Raw genomic sequence first — 25,851 nt, 5'->3', positions numbered from 1 at the left:
AATCTACATGAATTGAAAAATCGTCTTAAATAATCGAGATCTCAATTTCAGTCACAATAATCGTGATTATTGTTTTTGCCTTAATCGAGCAGCCCTACTTTAGCATATCCGGTCACATAATGATGACGTCATATTCAGTGGTCGTTCTGCATCATTTCAGGCCTCGTGGTCAACTGTCTGAACCGCTGAACAGAAGTGCCTGGCTTATTTTCTAAGTAAAATAAATATGTGCAATACGTTGTCAACATCAGTGAGTCTCTAAGTCTATTCTTTTTGTATGTTATATATGTTAAAATATGTGTAAATAGGTCGCTGATTAACACTTGCAATTTAGTGTTGTGATGGTTTTAAAAAAATTCTGAAGGTAGTAAAAAAGGTATTAAAAAGTAGTAAATTTTACTTAAGGATTGCTGTATATACCCTGTAGATGCGGTTAAAGTCAGACATGAAAAAGTCAAATAAATTTTACATGAATAAGTGATGCTTATCCTGGTGGGGAGAGGAAACCCTGTCAAGATCGTCAACGGTCATTTATCTTAATGCTATTGAAACATGTAAACCAAAAAGCATTATATCCACTGCTACCTTTATGCTGTAACTTCACCCTGCCCTGCCTGCTCCTCCTTGCTGCCTGCCGGCTGTGATCACAAGCAACAACATAGTAGTTCCCGCTGCTTCCTCGGGAAACCGCTAAAAAAAAAAAAAATCAAAACTTGGGATCTTGTAGGCGTGGCGGTGGGATTTCAGCCGTGGCGGGCCGCCACGGCTACGCCTATGTAAGGGAAACCCTGCTGTAGTTACTGTGTAAAGCAGTATATACTAGGAATGATTGATAAAAATAAAAACTAGAATTGAACCTGAGTTACATAGTAATAACAATTTAAGAACTCAGAAACAATTCACTAAATTACTAATTACCGTGTAAGTACTAAGTAATTAGAGGACTGTAAAAGAAAGCGCTACCAATAATTGTACTTAATATGCTTTTATTTTTTGTGCTATGTTCTTTGTCAATATTCTTTGATTTGATTTTTTTTTTTTTTTTACCGTGTCCTGTCTGGCTGTGAAGCAAGCAGAATTGATGTCTGAATGCTGGTGACAAGCCTTACAGATTTATTCTCAGGTGGAGCATCAAAGCGTCTGCTTTTAATGTCACGCCTGATACTTAAAACGTTATTTTTATTGTTGTTGAATGCTTGGTAAGTCCGACCAGACACGGAGACAGGTGAAATAGAAAGGAAAAGAAAAGGGGGGGTTCCACAAAAATAAACAATGAACAAGAGTCTGCTTCTAGACCTGCAGAAAAAGACAAAAAAAAGCAAAAGGACAAAAAAAGGGACACAACAACAATACAACAAGATCTAGCTATCACTGCGTCAACTTGATGAAGAAATATATAATCAACATTGCTTAACTGAAGAATCACGATAATAAATCACAACGCATTAAGTGCCCACCATAGTCTTAAGACCTGTGTTTAACGTTCCCAAGCCCATACTTTTGAGAGCACCATGTGAGCACCTGTGTGTGTACACGCGCTTGTTTATGTAAGGTTTCTCTATAGGAGCGTCCAACAGAGAGTGTGAGGGACCACAGATCTGCCACTCAAAGATGCGCAGGAGACGGGGGGAGCTCCAAGTCCCAGAGATCCAGGCGCTGCCCCAGAACACAGGAACCCCAAAGAGACTGCAAATTTATTGCATTTAATTCTTTCTCAACCTTGTCCATTAATGTTATTAAATCTTTCCCAAAACTTAGAACATTAGTATCATCTGCAAATAGCATGAAATGCAATGTTTTAGAAACTAAACATATGTCATTAATATAAAGAATAAACAAGTATTAAGTACATAGAGGACTGTAAAAGAAAGCACTACCAATAATTGTACTTAATATGCTTTTATGTTTGTGTGCTATGTTCTGTGTCAATATTCTTTGATTTTATTTTACACAACATGATGTGACATTTTATCTATTTCATTTCACTTGTGATTGTTTAACTATGTGAAGCACATTGGGCTACCGTTTTGTGTATGAAATGGGCTATATAATAAACTTGACTTGAGAGAGAGTTCACAATCATGTTTTGTTACTAAATGAGACACTCAGCTGAAACTGGGGGAAATATATGATGAATCTAAATCACAGGAGATGTCCAGAGTTTTTAAAGCTCGTGTTCATCATGTTGTGGGGACCACAATGAGGCTACACTCACACCCAGTTCTTGGTACCACATACGTTTATATTGACTTGGGACTGTTTGTATGTAAATATTGTTGACTGCTTGGCCGCTTGATCAGAACCAGAAACGTATGTGTAACAGACCATCTGGGTGTTCAAGGGGCCGTATGTGGAGGGCCACACAGAGGCTACGCTCACACCCAGTTCTTTGGACTGTTTGTATGTAGATGTAGCAGGACTGGTTGGTGTCTTAACCAGTTGATCGGCCAGCCTATCACACATATTAATCAAACCAGCCCACCATTAAAACATATTACAGATGATAACAACTCTACTGCTTGTACTATAAGATTAATGCACACAATTTAATTTAAGACATTTAACTGCATGTGTGCGCATGTGTGTTTGCACTGAATGTGTTTGTGCACATGGTTCACACGTGTGTAGGGTTAATCTACATACTAGAACTAACACTGTTGCTATCAGCTTTGTTAGATTCTGAGAAAGACAAACAAGTTAACATATGAAGCTTCTATCATATATAAACATCTAGGATATTAATATAATCGATAGAAGTTCATACACCAACGAGCTTGGTTTATATTTAATCTACGGATTAATATTTAATTTAAGATGTTTAAATTAATAGCAAAAGTTTATTTATTAAACAGAAGACTTAATAAGGTTCTTTGCTGATTCAATAACTGAAAATGCACACCATTCTGTGTTTCATTCAAATAAGAGTCAGGTTAAAAAATTTAAGAATTTATTACTAACAATTTCAAATCTGACAACTTAAAATAGACAATTTATGAATAACAATTTATAAATGACAAATTTGAACAACAATTTTGATATTAAAACTTGTTATTAAAGCAACCCCTGTGTCTGGATGGAAAACTAAGTGGAATGATGAGGTTTGGATGCGTGAATGAAATCTCAGAAGCTTTCTTTCAGAGGGAGAACGCGTTCTGGGTGAAACGTTGGTTTTGCAGCTAACTGATGGTTTCTTAGAGAGAACAACATCGGATGCAATCTGTGTTCTACCTCACCGTTCAGACGACCCTCTGTGTGGATCTGGAGGTCTGGAGGATGTTGTCAGCCTCGGGGGTACTCAGGTCCGGCAGATGACCAAGGGTACCGACTTTCTCTGGTCCTAGAGTTGCCGTGAGGTGCACAGGTAGATGTGGCTTTGCATCCGGGCAGATTCTTAAGGAATCTCGTAGTGTCAGCTGGTTATAGGCAGTGTTGGGAGCAGGGGCGGCGTTAGGCCCGGCTACTTGGGCTGAAGCCCCGGATCTTTCATGATAAGCCCCGGATCTAAATCGCGGAAGTAACATGCAGTACCAAAGTCCAACAGAGAGAGCGCAGCTGGCAGTAGTTTGTAAAGTCCTATTTAGTTTGACCCATCCCCTGGGGGAGCGGTGAGTTGCAGACACGCCGCGCTCGGGAACTATTTGGTGGTTTAACCCCCCAATCCAACCCCTTAATGCTGGATCCCATTTTCCTCAAAATCTTTGGTTTGACCCGACCAGGAGTCGAACCCCTGATCTCCCGATCTCTTAGCGGACACTCTACCACTAGGCCACTCAGTCGGTATACAGCCTGCCTGAGTCTCCACCACTGAAGAAAAGCCCTTCAGCAGCTGGCTTCTTCTACAGTCTCTGCCTGAAACGCATGAGTGAAGATGGACATAAGGACGTTTTTAGACCAAAAGTACAATGACAGAACCCCAGCTCTGATGAGACTGGTGTTGACTCAGGTTTGTGAGTCTTATTTGAAAATATTTGTTGTGCTGCTGGTTTGCCTAAAGTTAGCTTACTATCAGGTAAAGCTGCTGGAGAAAGAAAGGGAATATTTACTATCATCTCACACTAAACACTAACAGGAACAATACTCTGCCCTGAATATGCTGAATATGTAGCTTCAGATTAAACATTATGTGGTACAAGACATATATATACCGTATGATGTTGACTAGTGCGTGTCACGTGTGTGCGCGCATGCGTGTGTGCGCGCGTGTGCGCGTGTGTGTGCGCGTGTGTGTTAAGCCCCGGATCTTCTTCAGTCCTAAATCCGCCCCTGCGCTTCACTGTAGACGCTGAACCAATCCGCCTGTCGATCTCCAGATCCCTCCTACCCTCACTCGTGAACAAGACCCTAAGATACTTAAACTCCTCCACTTGAGGTTGGACCTCTCTCCCGACCCGGAGTTGGCAAGCCACCCTTTTCCGGTCGAGAACCAAAAAGCGTCCCTACGGGAGATAAACGACAACACAAAATGGAAGAAGACTTGTTAACCCCAGAGACCCACGGTTGTAATATTACAACATCAGATTTAAGTCTACAAAAATAAACCTTCCACATTTATTTTTCTTTTTAAAACCACATTTACATTGCTAATAGGTCCTATTGTTCAGTTCTGCAACACTGTTGGCTGTTAAAATGTGTAAATAGGCCCGTTTATCTGGCCTCCTAGAACAACATGTGAAAGGTTAAAAAAAGATTTTGCAGTTGTTTTTAAATTTGGGTTTCTGGGGGTTAAGACAAAAAAGATATTCCAGAAATGTTCTGAGTAATATGGCCCTTTAACACTCGGCCTTAACATGAACTTATCTGTGCGAATACTGGGGATTCACCCAGAGAATCCAAATATGAGGCCTTACCAGAAAAAAAGGGGGAGCAGACTCAACCAAACAGTAACCACCCTCAACAACATAACGACAAGCGGAAGTAAGGGAAGCCGGCCCAAAAAGAACATAACGCTTTCCCTAAGGTTACGTCCAAACCGTCTGGATAATACCATAGCTTTAAGAACTCCCCCGAGCCTCCAGAGTTCCAAGAGAAAAAAGAACATTGCTGGTGGGCCAGTTCTGGCTGACAGATGGGATTTGGGTGTTGGTTGTCTTATTTGTTGGGATGCACATATTGTATCTGTGTTCTGTTTATGCGGCTTTACCTCAAAAGAACTTTGAAATCTCATCTCTACACAAATGTTATTTCACAAACCAGGAAAAAAATCTATCTATCTATCTATCTATCTATCTATCTATCTATCTATCTATCTATCTATCTATCTATCTATCTATCTATCCATCTATCTATCTATCTATCTATCTATCTATCTATCTATCTATCTATCTATCTATCTATCTATCCATCTATCTATCTATCTATCTATCTATCTATCTATCTATCTATCTATCTATCTATCTATCTATCTATCTATCTATCTATGGTTAATCATCAGTATGCTTTGTGAAAATAAGGTTTGATCACACATGTATTTATATGCTTATAATGAATCACCTGTATGTTAATCCCCATATTAATCATTTCAATGTTCGGGTGTTACTCACGTCCCTTTGAACTGAACGATGCATATACCAAATGGATGACTCACCTGTGACTGGTACGTTCTAGCACTGAGTTAGACCTATATCTGATTTATGCAGGCTGATACTGCTAGAAGTTTCAGCTTGTGCTGAAGGAGATTCTCAACAGGCGAAGGCCAGGTGCAGACTAGACCATCTAAAAGCTGTTCAACAGGAAAAAGCCAGGGCGTAGGTCATCGCAGCCTTAGCAAAGGAAGATAGGGTAGGAAGCAGATGGGGCAATGTGTCTCCCATCTTATCTGGAGGAGGGAGTGAAAGCAGAGAGGGGTGTCAGTTACCATGGCAACAGGTGATGGCCTTCAATAAAGTTAGGGAGGGGTCAACATGAAACTTTGCATCATGAGAGGAAGAATCAAAAGGTGTACATCTTGTAAAATATTCAGATTTGTCACAGGGACTGGGTGGCAGAATCTCTCCTAATGCATGTGGAAAATAAAGTGTGATGATTGCAACATAAGGCAACGTGTGGCTTACTTCTTGTCCCACGCCCTGGTTGTAACTGCCTTCTATAATTTTGTACATAACTGTAACAGAAATGTTGTGACTGTATCTTTTGCTGCCTCTTGGCCAGGGCTCCCTCAAAACTGAGAACTTTAATCTCAATGGAACCTTCCAGGTTAAATAAAGAATATAAAAATAAGTAAATAAAATGTATTTAGATAATGAAACGTCAAAAAGGAAAATTATTTTACTTGTTTGTCAGTGCATTTGAAGAAACAACTTAAAATGTTATTTATTTAACCAGATGAGTCGATAGAGAACTCATTCTCATTTACAACAACGATCTGGCCAAGAGGCAGCAGCAACAGACACATAATTAGCTTTACATCAAAGAAAAACAAATGAGATAAAAACAAACTAGATTAAAATAAAGTAAATTACAAAATTATTATAACAGGTGTAAAACTAACTTGTCTTTACTTTAAGTAATTGTTTGAGGAAGATATCACATGTTATGTGTGTTTTATTAGTCCCATTCTGAACACACAGGTGTGTTTTATTCTGCTCCAGCAGGTGGCGCTAGTGCACCTTTACGCTGGTCACCGACCACCTGAAGAAGCAGAAACCGGAAGCTGCTAGCAGAGCTAGCTTGTTGTTCTGGTGTGTGAGGAGAACATTTGAGGCTCTGCAGTAAAAATGTCTTCACTTCAGTCTCTGGGAGAGTTGATCAGCTAAAGCGACTAACTGCTGCTGCTGCAGAAATCTTCTCACCAGGCTGTGGAAACTTTCTTCACCTCCTCAACAACTTGGTGGAGTTCTTTCCAGAACCAGAGAAGATATTCTGCGGTCTTCGTGACAATCGGAGCTCCAGAATCAGGTTGTGGGTGAGAAAAGCTTTTCTCTAGACTTCCTGCCCTCTGGATCTGCTGCTGGTCCTTTGGCCTCTCTGAGAAACGCGCTCGTTTTGCTGCTTTCATCAGATTGAAGAGGTTCCCTCTATCAGACTCGCTCATCTGAGTTGGTCATGATGCAGGATCGCTGCTCGCTCTCTCATCCATCCTGCTCACACTCTCCGACGGAAAAGCCCCGAATCTGAATGTGACTCTGGAGGAAAAAGCGGTTAGCTCTACTCCGTGAACTCTGGTGAGCAAAGGTCCTCTTTTCCAGACTGGATCTGTCCTCAGCTGATCAGAACCAAAGCGTTGGATCTTTAATCTCCTGCGTTGTTCTGAAGCAGCATCTTAATCAGCTCTCCTGCTTTGTTTCTATTGCAGCTGTTAGCTAAACACGGCTAAAGAAAACCTGCTACCACTTCAGGATCATCCATCAGCTGGGACTGATTCATCGTGTGTTCTTCACCACCTGGACCTGGACAGCATGGACACAGGTACTGGTGGATGAATGAATGAATATATGGTCAGTCTATGGTGGGACATTACAGTGAAATTATGAGAATGAGGTTCAATCTTTAAAATAATGATCTGTATATGTTTAGCACTACTGGGGTTCTAAAACCCCCAAAGCGTTTTACATCACAACCAGTCATTCACTCATTCACACACTGTTGTAGAACCTTGTAGTTTTAGAGTGATTAGATCTCTCTAATGAATGATTTTTGAAGCCAAGTATAGTTAAAGTCCCAAAGTCATCGTCACACACTGGTGAAGTTACGTCCTGCATTCGACCCGTCCCCATGGGGAGCGGTGAGATGAAGCTGTGGGAACTATTTGGTCTTCTGTCGGGTTTCAGTCACTACGAGAATCAGTCAGAGACAGGAGAGGTTTTCATCGTGTTCACAACCTACCTTTGTTGTAGCGTCAGTCACGCATCATCATTTGACCAATCACAGTTGGGGAGACAGCCTGCTGCAGACACGACGGCAGCGGCGCTGACAGCACGTATGACTGCTGTTGCTTCAGCACGTCGCTGTGGTTTAGAGCTTAAAGGCCCAGTGTGTAAAAACATTCGACTCTTCAGCGCCACGCAGTTCAGAGTAAGTATTGCAGCTCCGGTAGCCCACACTAGGGTTGGGCTGTTTTTCCATTCGCCCATCATTAGTCCAGTAAATGACGATGGGCCGTGGTGTGTGCGTGTGACTGATTACGGTATGATTCACTGACTGATTTGCGAACACAGAAGAAGTCTAAACATGGATGTTTTTATGGATGTGCAGCACAAATTAGATTTTTCTTTTTGTTGAACTCACTCACTGCCAGCCGTTTCCTGATCAGAAAAGCTCTTCGCTGCCAGCGTTTTTCAGCGTTTTTACAGTTTTTTTTAAGAGTCACAGAACGTTGCTCTATGATGATGTCAACGCCAAAACTACCAAAACAAAGAGTAGACTCACCTCTTACAGGTAGAATCCGCGCGTTTTGAACGTTATCTGTTCTTTCATAAGCCGTTGTTGAATTGTGATCGGCAGAAGCTTTTCCGGTTCTCGCCTCACTATTTTTTTTACAGCAGCGTCCCAAAACGATCTCCTAACACACACGTGTCAGACACCATGTGGCCCGTGGAGCATTTTTATGTGGCCCGCGAGATAATTATCAAAAATATATTAAAACTGACCCGCTGGCCGATTTTACCGCAAAGTCTACAACTCCCATGATGCTTTGCAGCGTTAGCGCGGAGCCGAAGCGCCCCCTCCGTTGTGTTTTTTCCAGCGTCTGCTGCCGGTGTCTGCAGCTCCGCGGTCTCGGACAAACTAAACACTCCTCTCACTCAGCGCCGAGTTTATTCAGCTATTTTCTGACGTTGAAGCCCAGAAACGGAGATTCTAGCCACTCAGTAATGTGTTCACGACCGAAAGAGAAAGTTTTCCAGCTAACTTCCAGACAGAGCTGATATAACTCCAGCGAGCAGCGACACGCTCAAACCAGCATGACTCTGTGGCTGCTGTAGTTGTTATTTTTCCTCCCCGACACACAATGACGTGGTCAAGCTGCTCAGACATGTTCAGCAGCACAAACCTATGTGAGCACCTGTTGTCATCTAATGTTGTCGTTATTATGATGAAGATGAACAAAACAACAGGAGTCTCCTCCTCAGCTCAGATCAACCCCATGATGCAGGTATCTGGCTGGAACAGGTGAGCATCACAGTAAACCAGTGGAGCAAACTGAGCTTTAAATATGTTGGTTTTATGCTCTTTTTCTGCTCCAAAACATGAAAGTTAACAGGTGAGATGTTGCATTTTCATTTAAGATAAAATCATATTTTTATGTTGTTGTTGGCCCGTGAGAAAAGATTTAACCTACAGTAAACAGGAAGTGGAAAGGCTGCAGATAGATGAATAGAATAGAAAATCCCTTTATTGTTCCTCAGTGGGGAAAGCTAGACGTCACAGCAGCGATGACACGTATTACAGGAGAAAAAAGGAGAATAAAAAATAAGAAAAATGAATAAACAACAAGAAAACATAAATTCTGAACAGATTTTAAAAATGCTGAATATACCACAAGTAATGAATACCACTGATGCCTTTATTTAAAACTGACTTGCTCGTGTGTAATCTGGTTATTCCACATTCAGTGTTAATGCAGAAATAAGTTTGTTTCCAAATTAAAAGGTTCTAAATTGCATAAATGTTGATAAAGAAAATGTGCAAATTTGCCGTCACTTTTTCAAAAAATATCAAGTTTGGCCCTCGACTCCGTCCCAGATTTTCATTTCGGCCCCGTGTGAGTTTGAGTTTGACTCCCCTGATCTAACACGTGGACTTTCTGCTTCCTGATCACGTGACGTGTGACGTACGCGGATGAAGATCGGCTTTAGAGCTGGGATGTTTGTTCTCACGGTGCGGGGGCTCGTTCCGACGCCCACACAGTAAAAACATGCCAATGACAGTTAAAGAGTTGTTAAAGCGTTGAAAGGAAGTAGGGCTGAAACGAATCATCAAATGGTTCGATTCATTAAGATAAGATAAGAACACCTTTATTTATCCCGAGGGAAATTCTTGTGTCATGTACATGCTCAAAGCAGTCGGAGACAAAGGAACAGGTGAAATAGAAATATGATATACAATATATACATTAAAAAATGATCTACAGTAGTACCATGTAGGATAGTGCAAAACAAACAATCGCATATCTCAATAATCAAATACATGACTGCATCCTTGTGAATAAGTAATTAAGCCGTCGGTGCAGGCGATTCACAAAAGTGATTAAAGTTTTGTGTAATAGAATAAGGGTTTGTAGCAGCATATGATATGATGGGGGGATAAAAACATATTTACAATCAGAACTCTTGGGTAATATTGCACAGTTGGTGAGAGCACAGAGTAACCTAGGTAACAGTATTAGGAGAATCACCTACAGCGTGAGGAAGAGTTAAACAGTCCTATTGCCACCGGTACGAAGGATTTCCTGTGGCGGTCAGTTCTGCATTTCGGGGCAATGAGTCTTTTGCTGCGTTTGCTTCGATGGTCCATCATGTGGGCGTGCATGGGGTGGGAGGGGTTGTCCATGATAGAGAGAAGCTTTTTTAGCATTCTCCTCTCAGACACCTCCTCCAGGTTCTCCAGTCTAACACCCAGGACAGACCCAGCCCTTCTAATCAGCTTGTTCAGCCGGTTGGCATCAGCTATCTTCACCCCACTGCCCCAGCACACAGCTGCAAAGAACGCGACGCTCTCCAACACCGAGTGATAGAACATGGTCAGCATTTTCCTCCCAACATTGAAGGACCTGAGCCGCCTCAGAAGAAAAAGCCGACTCTGCCCTTTTTTGAAGATGGCATTGGTGTTCTTAGTCCAGTCCAGTTTCCAGTCCAAGTGAACCCCCAGGTACCGGTAGTCCTCAACGATCTCAACGTCAGCCCCTCTTATGGTGACAGGAGTAGGAGGTGGGGCCTGCTTCCTAAAGTCCATAATCAGTTCTTTAGTCTTTGTGATGTTAAGTTGTAGATGGTTTCGCTCACACCACTCCACAAAGCTGTCCACCACACTCCTGTCCTCCACCTCCTGACCATCCCTGATACAGCCCACGATGGCAGAGTCATCAGAGGATTTCTGCAGATGGCAAGACTGAGACTTGTACCTGAAGTCAGATGTGTAAAGGGTGAAGAGGAAGGGTGATAGGACTGTCCCCTGTGGCGCCCCCGTGCTGCTCAGGATGTTATCTGAGCGGCAGCTCATCAGTCGGACATGCTGTGGTCTACTTGTTAAATAGTCCGTAATCCAACCTACAAGTGGGGCGTCCACCTGCATTTCCGTGAGCTTGTTCCCCAGCAGTGATGGTCTGATCGTGTTAAAGGCACTAGAGAAGTCGAAAAACATGACCCTCACAGTGCTCCCAGCAATGTCCAGGTGAGAATATGGCCGGTCCAGCAGGTAGATGAGGGCATCCTCCACACCGATACGAGGTTGATAAGCAACCTGCAGGGGATCCAGCCAAGGCTCCACCAGCAGCCGCAGATGTTTTAGGATGAGTCTCTCCAGCATCTTCATGACATGTGAAGTCAGAGCCACTGGGGGTCGACGGGTTGATCTTTTTAGGGACAGGAACCAGGCAGGATGTCTTCCAGAGTGATGGAACGCTCTGCATCTCCAGGCTCATGTTGAAGATCCGTTGAAGTTCCTCGATTCATTTTTTACTGATCCGAAGCTTCGTTAAACGTGCGCTCCACAGTCTGAACACGTTTTACTGGAGCTCTACGTGGTGATCTCGGTGCTGTGGTGGAAAAAAGAGAAACCAGCAACGACGGAAACCATCGTTAGAGGCAGAAACGGTCCAACGTTTGGATCAAGAGTTAAACTACAAGCAAACTACTGAATTGGCTGACTGAGTGGAGGTGGTTCATAGATGTCGCAACCTTTATGTCAGAAGGACCCCCCCCCCCCCACACACACACACACACACACATCTTTTGCTCTTTCCATTGTTCTCAAAGACATCCATTCCACTTGATTCATTAGAAATGAGTCAGTCGGCTGAAGTCCGTTCCACGTTTTCCTGGTTGCTCTGCTGCACGCATGGTGGGCGTGACTGACATGGTTGTCAACAAAGTTAGAAAATAAAAGACCGAACGAACCAAAGTGAAACTACAGGCTTGTGGAAGCTGGAGGAGGAGTCAGTGCCATTACTATCCCATAATAAGCAGTGTCCTTGTCTGATCCCTCCACAGACACGGGGACATGAGGACATTTCTCACAAAGAAGCATAAAATAAGTAAAACTGTCCAGAATGAATGCTGACAGATGCTTTGAAACCCTCCGTCCCCCAGTTCTGGTTAGAACTGGGTTTGCCCGCGGGTCATCTGGGTGAGGCCACAGAACCTGCAAAGACTCTCAAAAGGTCTGGAAAAGGACCGGTTCGGCTGGCTCCGGTGAAGTGGAGACGGTCATACTGGGAAGTTTCGGTAATGGAAACACACCAATTAGTGCCTGGCTGTCCTATAAAAGACACCCATTCCTCCTTTTTGTGTGAGGATGCCAGCTGGTCCTGTTCCCCTGCAGATAGCTCATCAGTACTTAATACACGTTGTTTATTGTTTATCTACGTTGGTGTTAGTTTGGGATGTTCTGATCATACCAGCAACACCTGTGTGAACCCTGTGTGATGCACTTGGGCTTCTTCCCCTTTTCCTTCATGCTGTGCAGGACAGCAGCAACAATGTAAAACAACATGTCCGCCTAACTTTAACTCTGTCTGCGAGAGTGATGTAAGCTTTGAGTCCTGCAATGAAAAGCTCCAGCTCCTGGGGAAGCTGATCACAGCTGTTTTAATAAGATGTGAAGAACAACATCTGGGTGGAGTGAGGTGAGTTTCCAGGGATCGCTGCAGAGATAAACACCTCCCAGTCAGACGCAGCTACGCTCACCAACACCCGTCTGTATGAGCGTCAGAAGGCTCGGCTAATAACCGGACCATGAGGAAGTTCATGATGCTGGAAGAGCAGCCTTTCTCTGTGGTGGAAGAAGAACCAAGTTTATTCATACAGCACGTGTCCCAGACTGAGGTCACACAAGGAGTTACAATAAAACGCTGAACACTAAAGCTAGAACATAAGACAATGAGTAGAAAACAACAGGCTCCGCCCACTGCTCAATCACCAAGTAACCCACTACAGGACATATAATAATAACAACTACAATAATAATCATTATAATAATATAATAACAACAATAAATCTCCCAAAATGCTAATTTGTAAGGTTCCTTTGCTTTGTAGTGCTTTAGCCTGCTGAGAGCTTAAAAGTTAAAGGTTGTTACTGACAGCAGCTACATCTAAGTGTTTATTCATTTTCCTTTTGACTGAATAGTTGCTGATTTGATCTTGGAGACGTTTCTCCTCACATCAGCTTCAGATCTAAAGAATGAGTTGTGAGTAGGTGTTGCGCTGACCTTAGAGGTGTGGCTGCCCCTCTCTATTGTTCCTCATCCTTTCCCTACATGCTGACTCCGTTGCGCGTTGCCAGCGCGTGACCGCAGATGGAACCTGCGTGCGCTCCGGCGCGCGCCTCGCCAGGTGAGCAGAATTGAGGCAATTAAGAGCTCGTGCTCGGGGGAAATGAAGTACAGCCAAAATGTCTGCAACAAGCTTTTGCCCAGCGCGCGGCAGACTGAGAGGAGTGCAGAGCGAACACAAATGGGTACACTGTGAGGAGGAAGACTTTGATCTTGACGGGCTGTCGGTAAGCTCTTGGATTCACGTCTTTATATGGACTCTTTATCCGTCTGGGTGTGAATGGAATTTACTGAGAGGAAGTGTGTTAACGTCTGGAGTGCCAGAAATGACTGCAGGAATAATAGTAAATTAAATGAAAGCAAGTTAAGGCAGAAAACAGATGTATTCATGTATTTAATTATTTGTCTGGTAAAATCAGTCTTTTTTCATCCTTGCTTCATTGTGAAATGATTCATCTCTGAATTAGCAGCCAGTACTTGTAAAAGCAGATAGAATAGTACTTGTCTAAAACTAGACGCCCAACTGAAGGTTACTAAAGATGCTGGTGTGTTCTCCTTGCTCTGTATTACCTGTAACAGCATTGAAGTTTATCTGCATGATTTAGTTACATGTTTATTTTTGTTATTTAAAGCTTTTCCACCTGACTGGTTCCTGAACCCGGACTGATCTCAGTACTGGTCAAATAAATTGTTCTGAGTGAAATCCAAAGTCTGCTCTTTCCAAGTGTCGGCACCTCACAGTGGAAGAAAACACTTGACAGTAGGAGGCTTAGAAGTTCTGGTCAGAACCAAACACGCTGATTGTGATGGAAGTTTTTATTGATCCTAAAGTAGAAATATGTTTTTATCTAAATGAAGTTCATGTTCTTGTTCCTTTTCCCCACATCATGTAGCCGGTATCACTCGTGGTGTAAATATAAAGGTATGGTGGTGTGTAACATCATGTGTCTGTGTTTCCTACAGATGTTCAACAGCTGGTGGTGGTTAAAGAAGAAGATCCTGAAGAACAGAGTGCTGGTGTGGACCAGCAGGACCCAGAACACCTCCACATAAAGGAGGAACAGGAGGAGCTCTGGACCAGTCTGGAGGGAGAGCATCTCTGTTTGAAGGAGGAGACTGAAGCTGTCGGGTCTCCTGTTACTGCTGTTTCTATAAAGAGTGAGGATGATGAAGAGAAACCTCTGGTCTCACAGCTTCATCAGCAGCAAATAGAAGACAGAGATGTTCCAACCAGCAGCTCAGCTGACCAGATGACCGCAGAAACTGGTGGAGGAGCAGGAACTAGCAGGAACCCAGATCTGAACCCTCATGAACAAACATCTGATTCTTCAGAGACTGAAGTTAGTGGAGATGATGATGATGATGATGATGATGATGATGATGATGATGTGAATCGGGACTCTGGGTCTGAAACTGGAGATGAAGATGATGACTGGAATGAGAGCAGGTCTTCTGAGTCAGATGGTAAGTCTGTCAACAAGTTCTTCACAAGTGGTCTCTCCAGAGACACGTGAGGGAGACGAGTCATCCAGCAGTCAGGTCTTCAGGCTGTTTGGTTCATAAGAAATGTGTTAGAGTGAAGCAACATGTAGACTCGTGCAGGAAAGTCCAGAAGAAACCTAAATCATTTAGTCATGATGACTGGAGAAAGGTTTACTACAAATGTAAACAAACAAATCACATGAGAGTCCACACATAGCAGCTGCTGTTCCAGAGTATGGGCCAGCCTCATCCCACCCATACTCTGCTTCTGGCCGCTAACAAGATGGCGCCTGTGTTTGGAATAGCCACAGGTCCGTTTCCACATTCCCGCCTGGCCACGGGGCAGCGCCGTGTCTCCGTCCATGTTTCCTCGGGTCTGTTTATCCTGGTTCTTCAGTGGTTTCCCTTCCTGTTCCCTCCATGAGTGGACTTTACTCACCGTGGATCTGACCTGCTAACTCCAGCTGTTTCTGCTTCTGGCAGGATCCTGGTGTAGGTACCCAGGGAGTCCAGATGCTGCAGGATGAAGTGTAGAGCCATGCTGATGGTGTAACGTGATGGAAGTGGTTACTTTTACTGAATGATCAATAAGATGTGATATTCCATCTAATTATAAATGATCAATCTTATTGGTCTTTGAATATTTGATTTAATACGACCTTAGGAACACACACTTCATATTAATTCAGACAGATTCAAGAATATAGTTTATAAAAATGAGTTTAATTCTATATTTCTAAACTAATGATTACATGACTGTTAGGGATTGTATCAATAACCCAATACCTGCAGCTGGAGAGAGAGGAGAGACAACAAGCAGACAAGTCACCAAACTGCAATCAGGGGCAGAAGCTCAAGGCAACTGCCCCGAGTTTCTGCCCTCAGAGTTTATTTATAACAAAGATAAGAGTGTGAGTGTGTGTGTGTGTGTGTGTGTGTGTGGGGGGGGGGGGGGGTTCTTTCAGGCATAGAATAATACATTCAGTTAATAATAAACATAACATTTCCATAACATAATCCCTCCTGTTTATCCAAATAGGATAACCAAACAAAAAGAAAACAACAACACAAAGAACTAATAAAGTAAAATAATAAAATAAAGAACAAATAAAATAATAAAACACGATAAGGCAAACACAACTGACAATAACATCAAACAGCAGTTTACAGAGATACAAGTGAGATCATGGAAATCAGTTAAATCAACGCCATCATAAACTAAAGAAGAGCTATTTCATACATCTTGAAGTGAATTTACTGTGATGCAACAATTCTACAATTTAGAGCAGTTCCTGTAAAGAGATTGGGAAGGATTAGCAAAACCATATAATATACAGAAAACCTCAGTAGAGTTTATTGTGTAACAATGTGTAATTACATCTTACGTATGAACCATAAAATGTGAGATTCCATAAAAATATGAAATATCAATCTGATGGATCCTTGAATATTTTTAACCAGGAGATTAGAACTTTTTATTGCAGAGATTATTTACCACTTCGTATTAACTCAGAGACGAGAGAAAGAGTCAGGTTTAAAAGTTTAAGAAGATTTATTTCTACACAATTTAAACAAGACTACCTAACTCTAAACACTCTGATAATGATGAATCTAGGTGTGAATTAGAAGTGAGATGGATGGGGTGTGCGTGAGTGATGTTGTAATCAGAACTCTCGTATCCGGAGAGGCAAGTTCTGAGTGGGAATGATGTTCCGCTCTAAACTATAGTGGGAGTTTCAGAACCACATGCAAACGCCATCCTGTCGGTCTACGTACCCCACGAGAACCTCCGTTGTAGGTCCAGAATGTCAATGGAACCAAAGCTCGTAGAAACAACCGTGGTGCGACCAGACTGTCCTCGAAATGTCCTCAGGTCACGACAGGTTATTATAGGCATCAGCGAGACCCTGAAGGGGTCGGTGAGTTCAGCTTTTATTCTGAAGGAACCTTTGCGTTCAGGTGGTAACGTGCAACAGATTTTATCCAGCTTGTCAAGGTTCGACGGTTAAAAAGTTACAGGTGGCCGGCCCGAACTCTAGAACATTTGAACTGAACTAAAGATGGCGTGGGAAATAGTTTTATTAATTTGGATGTTTTGATTTACGGTTCGAAACAGAATTTGACAGCAAAAGGGGCTTGTACAAACACCACAGAAAACTATGCCACGCGTCAGAAAGCGAAGGTTCTGATTGGTGAGACTAAAGGAAATGTGTCATGTGATTTAACATTTACACTGTGTCACGTGTCTAGTGGAAGCTGTGCCAAATTATAATTACTACTCAGGGGTGGACATTAACTTCAAAACCAACCGGCCAGCCGGGCCGGTAACTCTGAATATTTACCGGCCCTGCCAAGAATCTACCGGCCCCGCTGGTCGGCTGCCAAAACGAGTCAAAATAACAACTGAACCGTTTTAAATGTAATAAACCTTTATTTTGTACACATTCACAAACATAATAACGTATTCAAGTTTGAATTTGTTTGTTCCCTCAACAAAACACGATTTTGTCGTCGCATACTTCCGGCATACAACGCAGTACATCACCTCCTTCGCTTTGCTGTACTCGAGCCATTGGCTGTGTTCGAGATGAGCCAGTTCTGTGCAGATTAGACCAGCGGTGAGCGGCGAGCAGTGCATGCCGGTTAGATTTTTGTCCGACTTGACGCCGACTTGCTCTGACGTCATGCATACGTAGGCAACGATAACTTCGTGAGATCAAGGCGGCCGCAGATTTTGGGGCAAGGCACTGCAGTTGCTCTCCACCAGCTGCAAAATTTAGATGATGGGAAACGCCTGGCTCTCACCTGATCTAAGATCTGATTGGTTCATATTTTGATCCAAACATCCGGTGGTAGAACATGAAATGTTAGTTGGTCACATGTATTCTGTAAGTCATGTTATGTTGATGATGACAACTATATAGGCCACAAAGAGAAATGTGTTTTGTTTTCTTTTGTCACGTTTCCTATGAGCACACTGAAGCTACAGCTGATAACCTTTACTTATTATTACAGTCATGTCTTCATATACAATATATGATATCCACAAGCACGTGAGGATGTGTTTCAGCTGCTAACAGGCACCAGAATTAAAATTAAAAATTAAACAAGTGTGAACGCTCACACGATATCTTCAGCCATCGTCACCCCCGAGCTACACATGTAGGGAAATCTGTCCGACTTAAACGCCGGCTTTCAGCCACTCCCCCTGCTGCTTCCATCTGTTCTCGTCTGTTTTCCAGGTGAGGCGCTGCTCAACTCGAACACGGCCATTCTCTGTGCCTCCCGTCTTCTTTAAACTGCCAAGAATCATTCCACCTACGCACACGCTTCTCTGCTCCATACCGTTTCGAACTGTCTCGCTTCTCCTCACCAGTTTTAAAGCGTTTTGCCAGAGATTTCATCAAGAAATCCCATCCCTGTGGCGACGCCATCTTCCTGCGTGCTTGTGTGTTTCTAGCGTGGTTCCACTTCGTCTTTAATAGTGAACTTATAGTTCACGTGACTATAACTAGAATCGTGCAGTACGTGCACGAATCGTACAAGTGCAGTACGTGGCTAGAGGCGCGCAGGTTCACGCGTGCAAAACGAAAACGGCGGCTTTCTACAGGGCGCGGCCATGATGTAGGTGAAAACCGGTGCGTAAATGACAAACAGGGCTTGGGCGCCACCCGGGCGGTAAGTCGTCAAGTATTTACCGCCCGACGAGAAAATTTAGCGCCATTGGCGCTCGGGCGCTTTAAAGGTCCACCCCTGCTACTGATTACAGGATTATAATTCAAGTAATAAAATTGTCATTTCACACAATGATTGAACATCTGATTTCACATTATAATTGGTAATAACAAACGTTGTTTGATTATATTTATTAAAAGAGGTTTTTGTCCTGAGCTGTAGAGGGAGGCAAGCAACTGATAAGAAACAAGTCTGAAAGCCTTGGCCCAATCTGTTCCCGTCAGATTAGGCTGTTTGAGGGAGACCGGATGTCTCCTTCCTTGAGCAGATGCAGGGCATGACCTCAGGTCAGAAAACAGGTCATTTCATTACGCTACAATTGAAACATCAGATGAATTTAAAGCTACAGGTCGCACACGACTGTTTCTGATAGTATCAATTTATGCAGCTCTAACTATGGCAGAAGCTGAGGCAAACCTGGGGTCTCATTTATCAAACATTGCGTAGAATCCTTACTAAAACCGTACTTAAGCTCAGCTCAGCAAAAAAATGTATTTACGCCAAGCAGGTTTGTAATCTATCAAACATGGAGTACGCACAGCTGCACGCAATCTCCGCTTCATAAATCGGAGACTAACGAGAGTTTTTCAGCTGCTTTTTAGTCACATCTCGCCCTCACCACGCCCACTTACTGCCATAAATAGTCAATGCAAAGTGTCTTGTGGATCACATGCATATACATAAGCCGGCTTGTTGCAGCGCTCCGCCAATGACATGACGACAGTAGATCAAGGCAGTTCAAGGAAGCGCAATTTCACAGAAGCAGAAGTTGAGGTATGTGTGGGTGAGGTGGAGAAATGAAAGGAAGTGCTTTTGCAAAACAAATAATAGAAAATCCACGGAGTGGCACAGCGTTGCTGAATCCGTCAATGTTGTGAATTCTTCAGAGAGATCTGTGGCGGATATAAAACAAATGGTCTAATCGGGATTCGATCCCCAGACTCCCGGGTAAAAGTCACATGTGCTAACCAGTCAGCCAAACGGAGATCTCCCTTGTCCAAGTAGCCAGGGCGCTTGCTCAAACGGCTCACAGTGACAGGACACACACTGTCACAGACACATGACATTCTGTCTCAATCTGTCCCCCGCTGATATTCTGCATTCCGTATTCTGTGCTTCAGGCTGTGTGTGGGTGTGAGTGTGCGCGCATGTGTGTGTGTGTGAGTGCATGCATGTGTGTGCGTGTGGGGGGTCTTGCTCTGTGTGAAATCGAAGCAGTACAAGTGATAATGCTGCAGGATTTCCTAATTTTATCTTCTCAGCAGCAGCACTGCAGGTGCTCTCCATGTCCAACATGTGCGTAAGCGACCGGAAGGCAGTACGTTCTTTATTCTGAAAATCTTGGGAGCTTCTCTCCATTTCCGCGTCCGATTTCCTGTCTTTCCTTCCCCAAAAATGTGGAACTTGACCCGTTTCAGAGGCGTCGCGCGTAGGAAATAGAACCGGCGCGTAAAGGCCGCGACATGCTGCTCCTGAGACGCGGCCGACTCGTGCTGCTGACGGCTCCCGTGGAAAAGGTTCTGTTGACCACAGCGGTTCCTATCAGCAGCTATGACGTGCTACTGCAGTAACGTGCTGCTGACGGCTGCTGTGGAAAGCCGGGGTGAGAATCCTGGTTGAAGAATATGCTGGAACGGTTCGAGTCCTCGTCCGTTGATCAGGATGGTTTCAGTCTTAAGTTGTTGAGTTCTTTGAGGTCCAGGTCTGGAATGCAAGAATGGAGTTTGGGATGTGAAAGCGCACAGTTCAACTTCTCAATAGGGAGACATCAGGGTCCTTCCATGGCGTGTTGAGGTGGTTGTCCACCTGTCAGGGAGCTGATCTTGTCCCTGAAAAGTCCTTCAGATCATTTGACCGTGAAACCAGGTTGGAGATTGGGTGCAGGTGATTGAAGTAGTTTTCCTTTTCCAGCGTCTCTTCTTTGCTGTGTCTTGTCGTAGTTGCATCCAGGGGGTCTTCAGCCAAGGTGGGTGCAGGTTACGTTGTCATGTAATAATAATAATGTTAATGATAATAAATCTTAACAAAGTTGTGATTTTAAAAAATGTATTTATTTTTATTTTTTTGCTTTCCTGAAATATTTAGAGTGTTTAGAGCTTTTAATAGTTTAAATCTGTTAGATTGTTACTGGTAGCAGCTACATTTAAGTGTTTCAGTTTTCCTTTTGACTTTTGTGATGCTTTGTGCTTCAGCATGTAGGTGTAGATTCTCAGTCATCCTGGATACCATCAATCTAAAAGATTTAATGAAAACATCTGGACGTTTCTGGTTATTAACTCTCATCCAAGAGACATTTTCAGCTCTAAACCTTGGGTTGTGAGTAGGGATGGGTACCGAATTCGGTACTTTTTAAGGTACCAACCAAATTCCACAGTACCGACTGAGTACCGATTCACGTCACTTGAAACTGTGCCTCGTTTCGGTACCCGTCCTTCTTAACAAGAACTTGCCTAGACAGCTGCGCATGCGCAAGAGTTTTATGTAGTTGGTCGCTGCGAGCTAGTTGTAAACAGAGCAGCATGGTATAGCTCTTTTCCATCGCCTGGTCTGGGACGGTCAGGTCTGGGTATTATGTACCGGTATGGGTCTAGAAGTTTTCTGGCAAGCGTTTCTATCACATTCCAGGCTCCAGTTACTAGGCGGGGTAGCGTAATGCGTCACGCGCGATGTCTGCCTTAATGTCACACAGCGCGACGAGATCGCGCCAAAACACAACAACAATGGAGTCCAGTCACCAGCGCGTTCTTTCTGTTTTTGGTGTTTGGTATATTCTTTACACCCACATCACGATAGCGTTTAGAGCTATGCTGTGCGCATCGAGGAGGAGGGCAGCTGAAAGGCGGCGACGCTTTCTGAAATTAATATCGGACACGAGGCATAACTTTCTACTGTTGAGACAAAGACGGAGGCGCCAGGTGGTAAGTAACTTCTAATGCTGTAATACATGTCGTTATAATCTCTGAGGGGGTGTCTAGGGCAACTATCAAAAAAGAAAAACAAAAAAAAAAGCACCAAAATCAAATGGTTTGGTTGTATATTGGTCATTTAAGACATGCTAAACACGAGAGGCCAACACCTAACTAAGTTTCAAACAGCTTCTGCACTCATGGTGATGCTAGTCAACACGAGGGCCTGAATCCTTCACTCTTTACTTCCTGGGCATGTCATAGATAAGTTGTGCAGCTGTACTGAAATTATTATAATTAATTATATAGGTAATTACAAGCAATACCACATTTGTGCATTTTATAAAGTGAACAAAACATAGCCAGTCACTGGTAGCGCCATAAAGAACAGCTGTTATTTTAACCTTAACAAATTCTATTGATGTGAACTTTATGTCTATAACCATACTGCTTCAATCTTTTTCACAGTACTATTCTTTTTACTTTTACTGTGTTATGACTGTTTTTTTTTTTTAGTTGGCTCTTTTGAATCAGCGACGGCAACCAACTGTGTGGGCCTTCAGCCGTGCCAGTGCCTTCTGGGATGTGACCATGCCAAACTTCACTCCGTCAGATTGGATAGCTCATTTCAGAATGTCAGAAGAGACCTTTTCATGTCTTTGTTCCAAGCTCCGTCCAGCCATGCAGAAGAGGAACACCAACTTCAGAGCCTGCGTGCCACTTAGGAAAAGAGTTGCAATTGCACTGTGGAAGCTTGCAACTAACAGTGAATACAGGAGCATCGGGCTTCTTTTTGGTGTCAGCATGACCTCTGTGTGCCGCTGTGTGCAGGACTTCTGTAAGGCTGTCTGTAAAATCTTGCTTGCCGAGGTTATTGCTTTTCCAACTCTGCAAAAGCTACAGGAAATGGCTGACTATTTTGAGACCAGGTGGGGGGTTCCTCAGTGTGTGGGTGCCATCGATGGTTCCCATATCCCAATAATCGCACCACAGGGATTCCACACAGACTACTTCAATAGGAAAGGTTGGCATTCCATAATCCTCCAGGGCATTGTGGATGGCAGAGGCATGTTCTGGTATGTTAATGCAGGTCAGCCAGGTAGCTTACATGATGCCCGTGTGCTGCAATTGTCCACATTTTGGGACTTGGTTGCTCATGGAAAACTGCACCCAACTAGTACCAAGAACATTGAGGGAGTAAATGTAGGCTTTTATGTGCTCGGGGACTCTGCCTATCCTCTACAGAACTGGCTCCTAAAACCATTTTCAGACAACGGTCGTCTCACTGCTGAACAACAGACATACAACAGGAAAACGTCCAGAGCCAGAGTTGTGGTCGAAAATGCATTTGGGAGGCTAAAGGGTAGGTGGCGATGTCTTCTGAAGAGAAACAACAGTGATGTAGAGCTTCTTAAATACATGGTGCTGACCTGTTGTGTGCTTCACAATATCTGTGAGAGCCATGGGGAGGAATATACAGAATGTGACGCACCTGCTGATGAACCAGTGGTTGCAAATATGCAGGAAGTTGCAGAGGAGGGCAGTGATGTGCGTGAAGCTCTGATGCGACACTTCAACCGCTGACCTCAATTTGTGTTTTTTCTTTCCATTTACTTTGTTTATTGTTTTGACACTTTTAACTGTTGGAAACCTGTAGTTTGAACTGAAGTGTTTGTTTTATTTTCAGAACTTAATAAAGTACAATATTTTACTTTTAACAAACTGTTGCACCTTTCCATTTTAACATATATTTAAGGTGGGCTGTAATGTAATCTACATTTATTATGTAAATTTAAATTTGCGAGCAAAATTGTTTTCAAGACAATTCATGCACACCTTGTTTTTCTTTGAAAATTTATTGATAAAAAGGACAGACGTGGGATAAAAAAAAATATGGGACAAATACACAGCTCCTTACTGCCTGGGTGGTGGCAGGAAGTCAGAGGAGCTGCCCATTCTTTGTGCGACCAGTCCAAGAACAGCATTTAGGGCACCCAAATGTTCAAAATATCGCTCTGCGATCTGTAATTCATGTTGCCTTGCTGCTGCTGCGTCTTGTTGCATCCAGTTAACCTGCTCCCGGCTTATGCCTTCCATTCTGTCCATCTGCCTGCCATCTGCGATCTGCAACTCATCAAATATCACCTGAGTCCGTGCTTCCAATCGCCGTCTTCGGTCACCTGGAAACAACAACATTGACAATTACATTTGTGTTTATATGGATAACAAAATGTCAGTTCTCCTGTGAACTTGTCAGTTTTGTTTATGCACAAAGCAATTTTTAGAATGGTCAGACACTACCTGTGCGTCGACGACATGGTAGATGTTCCTCTCGAGTGGTAGTGGACAGAGGTGATGGTGGTGGCGAAGGAACTGGCCGAGGTGATGGTGGCACAGAAGGTACGGACAGAGGTGATGGTGGCACAGAAGGTACGGACAGAGGTGATGGTGGCACAGAAGGTCCTGGAGTGCTACTTGAGGAAGTGGATGGTTCCTCTGAAGAGGGAGTGTTTTCCGCTTCAGATGTGTCTGAAAAACACAGATCAAAAAATTAGTCAGTAAAAAAAGATCACAAAATAAATCAGTAAGAAAAGCACAATATTTTTACAGCAAAAGAGCATATAGGCATATAGTAAACTTAATAAAACTACTGAGTTAAGGCCATTTTGTCATTTGGAACGTGTCCACTAGATGGCAGTAATTCGCCAGTGACATACAGATTAATTGCAATTTAATGTTATATTCTTATTCATTCGAAAAATATATACTTGTTAAAAGTCCACTCTAGGCTAAAAACACTGCTGGCACGACTTTTGGGATCTTTATAATATTAGATCAGCTCGCTGTTCCTCACTGTGGGTGCTCAGCTGTATAAAACAATGAGATGCTAAAAACACTGAGATGCTAACGTGAAAGGCTAACCGAATTTCCCATGTTTTAAACTAAACGTGAAAGGCTTATATCGCGAACAGCGTGTTAAAAAAAATGGGGGAATACAGAAGGTTAACATAAACACGAGGGGATGCTAAGGCTAGTTAACACGAGGGGCTAAATCCTTTACTTGCTGAGCATTTCTTAAATAGCTGCTGCTATTATTCAGTGTTTTTGGTGCTGCAATGAATGGCCTGCAGAGCTAAAAAGACAACAAAAGAAATGCTTACCAACAGGGTTTATGAGTGACTCCAGGATACTGGCCACCGAGCCCAGACCTCCTTCGCTGCCTCGGTTTGACGGTCTGTGTCCATAAATAGCGTCCACCACATCGTACCACTTCCATGTACTTCGCCCATTCCCACTACGGCCATTGCTGTCCTTAACTTTTCTGTAGTGGGCTTTTATTTTTTTCAGCTTAGCAGGACACTGCTCGGAGGTGCGCTGGAATCCTTCAGCTGCCATGCGCTGAGAAACTTCTTTAAGACTTTCTCATTTCTTATCATCCCATCCAGCTCGGCCTGAATGTTGCTATCTCCGATGATGGTGAGAAACGTTTGAAGCTCCGCATTGGACCAAAAGCTATTACTTGCAGGCATTTTCACACACAAGGAGTACAGCCAAACAAACACTGGAACTCGACTCACTTCTTTCCATCCCCCGGGATTGTCGCGGGTAGTTACGTAATTTCTCCCCCAATCAGAGGACTCTGGACCTTTTACGCTGTGGCTCCGCCCAGACCAAAAATCTCTGGACCCACAACAGAATGGGTCCCGCTCTGGCCCGCTACTGGACCGGTTCGGGTACGTTTCCTGGACTGGTTCAACAATCGAAACAAAATATTTAGCGACCCGGTCCTTCCCATTCCATGCCAGTTTGGTCAGTGGAAAAGGCCTATTAAGAGTACTATTTTCTACCGTGGATGAGATTTTAAATCCTTCGTGTGCAGGTGAACTTAAAGCCTCTTCGACTGCTGCTGAGAGGTTTCTGATATACAGTTGTGGTCAGAGGTTTACATACACTTGTAAAAAATATAATATAATGGCTCTACTGAGTGTCCCGTTATTTCTAAAACGCTGATTTTTCTCTGATAGAGTGATTGGAACAGATACTGCTTTGTCACAAAAAACATTCATGAAGTTTGGTTCTTTAATGTCTTTATTATGGGTTAACAGAGAAAAGTGATCACATTTGCTGGGTCACAAATATACATACAGCAACATGATCTAGCAATTTTGGTGACTTAGAAACGTGTCAGTGAACTGAGCTTCATAGCATGGCCTCTTAACTTCTTGTGAGTGATTATGAGTGACTACAGCGGGTGACTTCTCTTAGGCCAGGTAAATAGGGCTCATTGGATACAAACGCCCAC

General features: G+C 43.2%; 2 protein-coding genes across 4 annotated transcripts in view; one reads left to right on the top strand and one right to left on the bottom strand.

Annotated features, from left to right (window-relative positions):
• Window positions 1-25,851, top strand: part of LOC129157293 (gastrula zinc finger protein XlCGF57.1-like) — a 106,478-nt gene that overhangs the window by 69,504 nt on the left and 11,123 nt on the right. For 2 of the 3 annotated variants that reach the window (XM_070542948.1, XM_070542950.1), the window contains exons 3-5: window positions 6,588-7,160; window positions 7,292-7,404; window positions 14,389-14,889. In XM_070542948.1, coding sequence (XP_070399049.1) covers window positions 7,395-7,404; window positions 14,389-14,889 — 511 coding nt within the window. In that variant the 5' untranslated portion in view covers window positions 6,588-7,160; window positions 7,292-7,394. Of the gene's footprint in view, window positions 1-6,587; window positions 7,161-7,291; window positions 7,405-11,872; window positions 13,653-14,388; window positions 14,890-25,851 lie in introns of those variants that run through there. The other variant, XM_070542949.1, reaches the window with a different exon arrangement.
• LOC129157239 (uncharacterized) lies at window positions 23,463-24,944 on the bottom strand. The gene is made up of 3 exons (XM_070542115.1): window positions 24,710-24,944; window positions 23,850-24,077; window positions 23,463-23,728 (listed from the first exon to the last, which is right to left on the bottom strand). Exons 1-3 carry the CDS (start codon window positions 24,942-24,944, stop codon window positions 23,463-23,465), a joined length of 729 nt encoding a protein of 242 aa, XP_070398216.1.

The sequence above is a fragment of the Nothobranchius furzeri genome, chromosome 12, assembly GCF_043380555.1.
Source record: "Nothobranchius furzeri strain GRZ-AD chromosome 12, NfurGRZ-RIMD1, whole genome shotgun sequence".
Classification (NCBI taxonomy): Eukaryota; Metazoa; Chordata; class Actinopteri; order Cyprinodontiformes; family Nothobranchiidae; genus Nothobranchius; species Nothobranchius furzeri.
The sequence above is the reverse complement of the archived record's forward strand: the minus strand, read 5'-3'. Positions and strand labels throughout refer to the sequence as shown.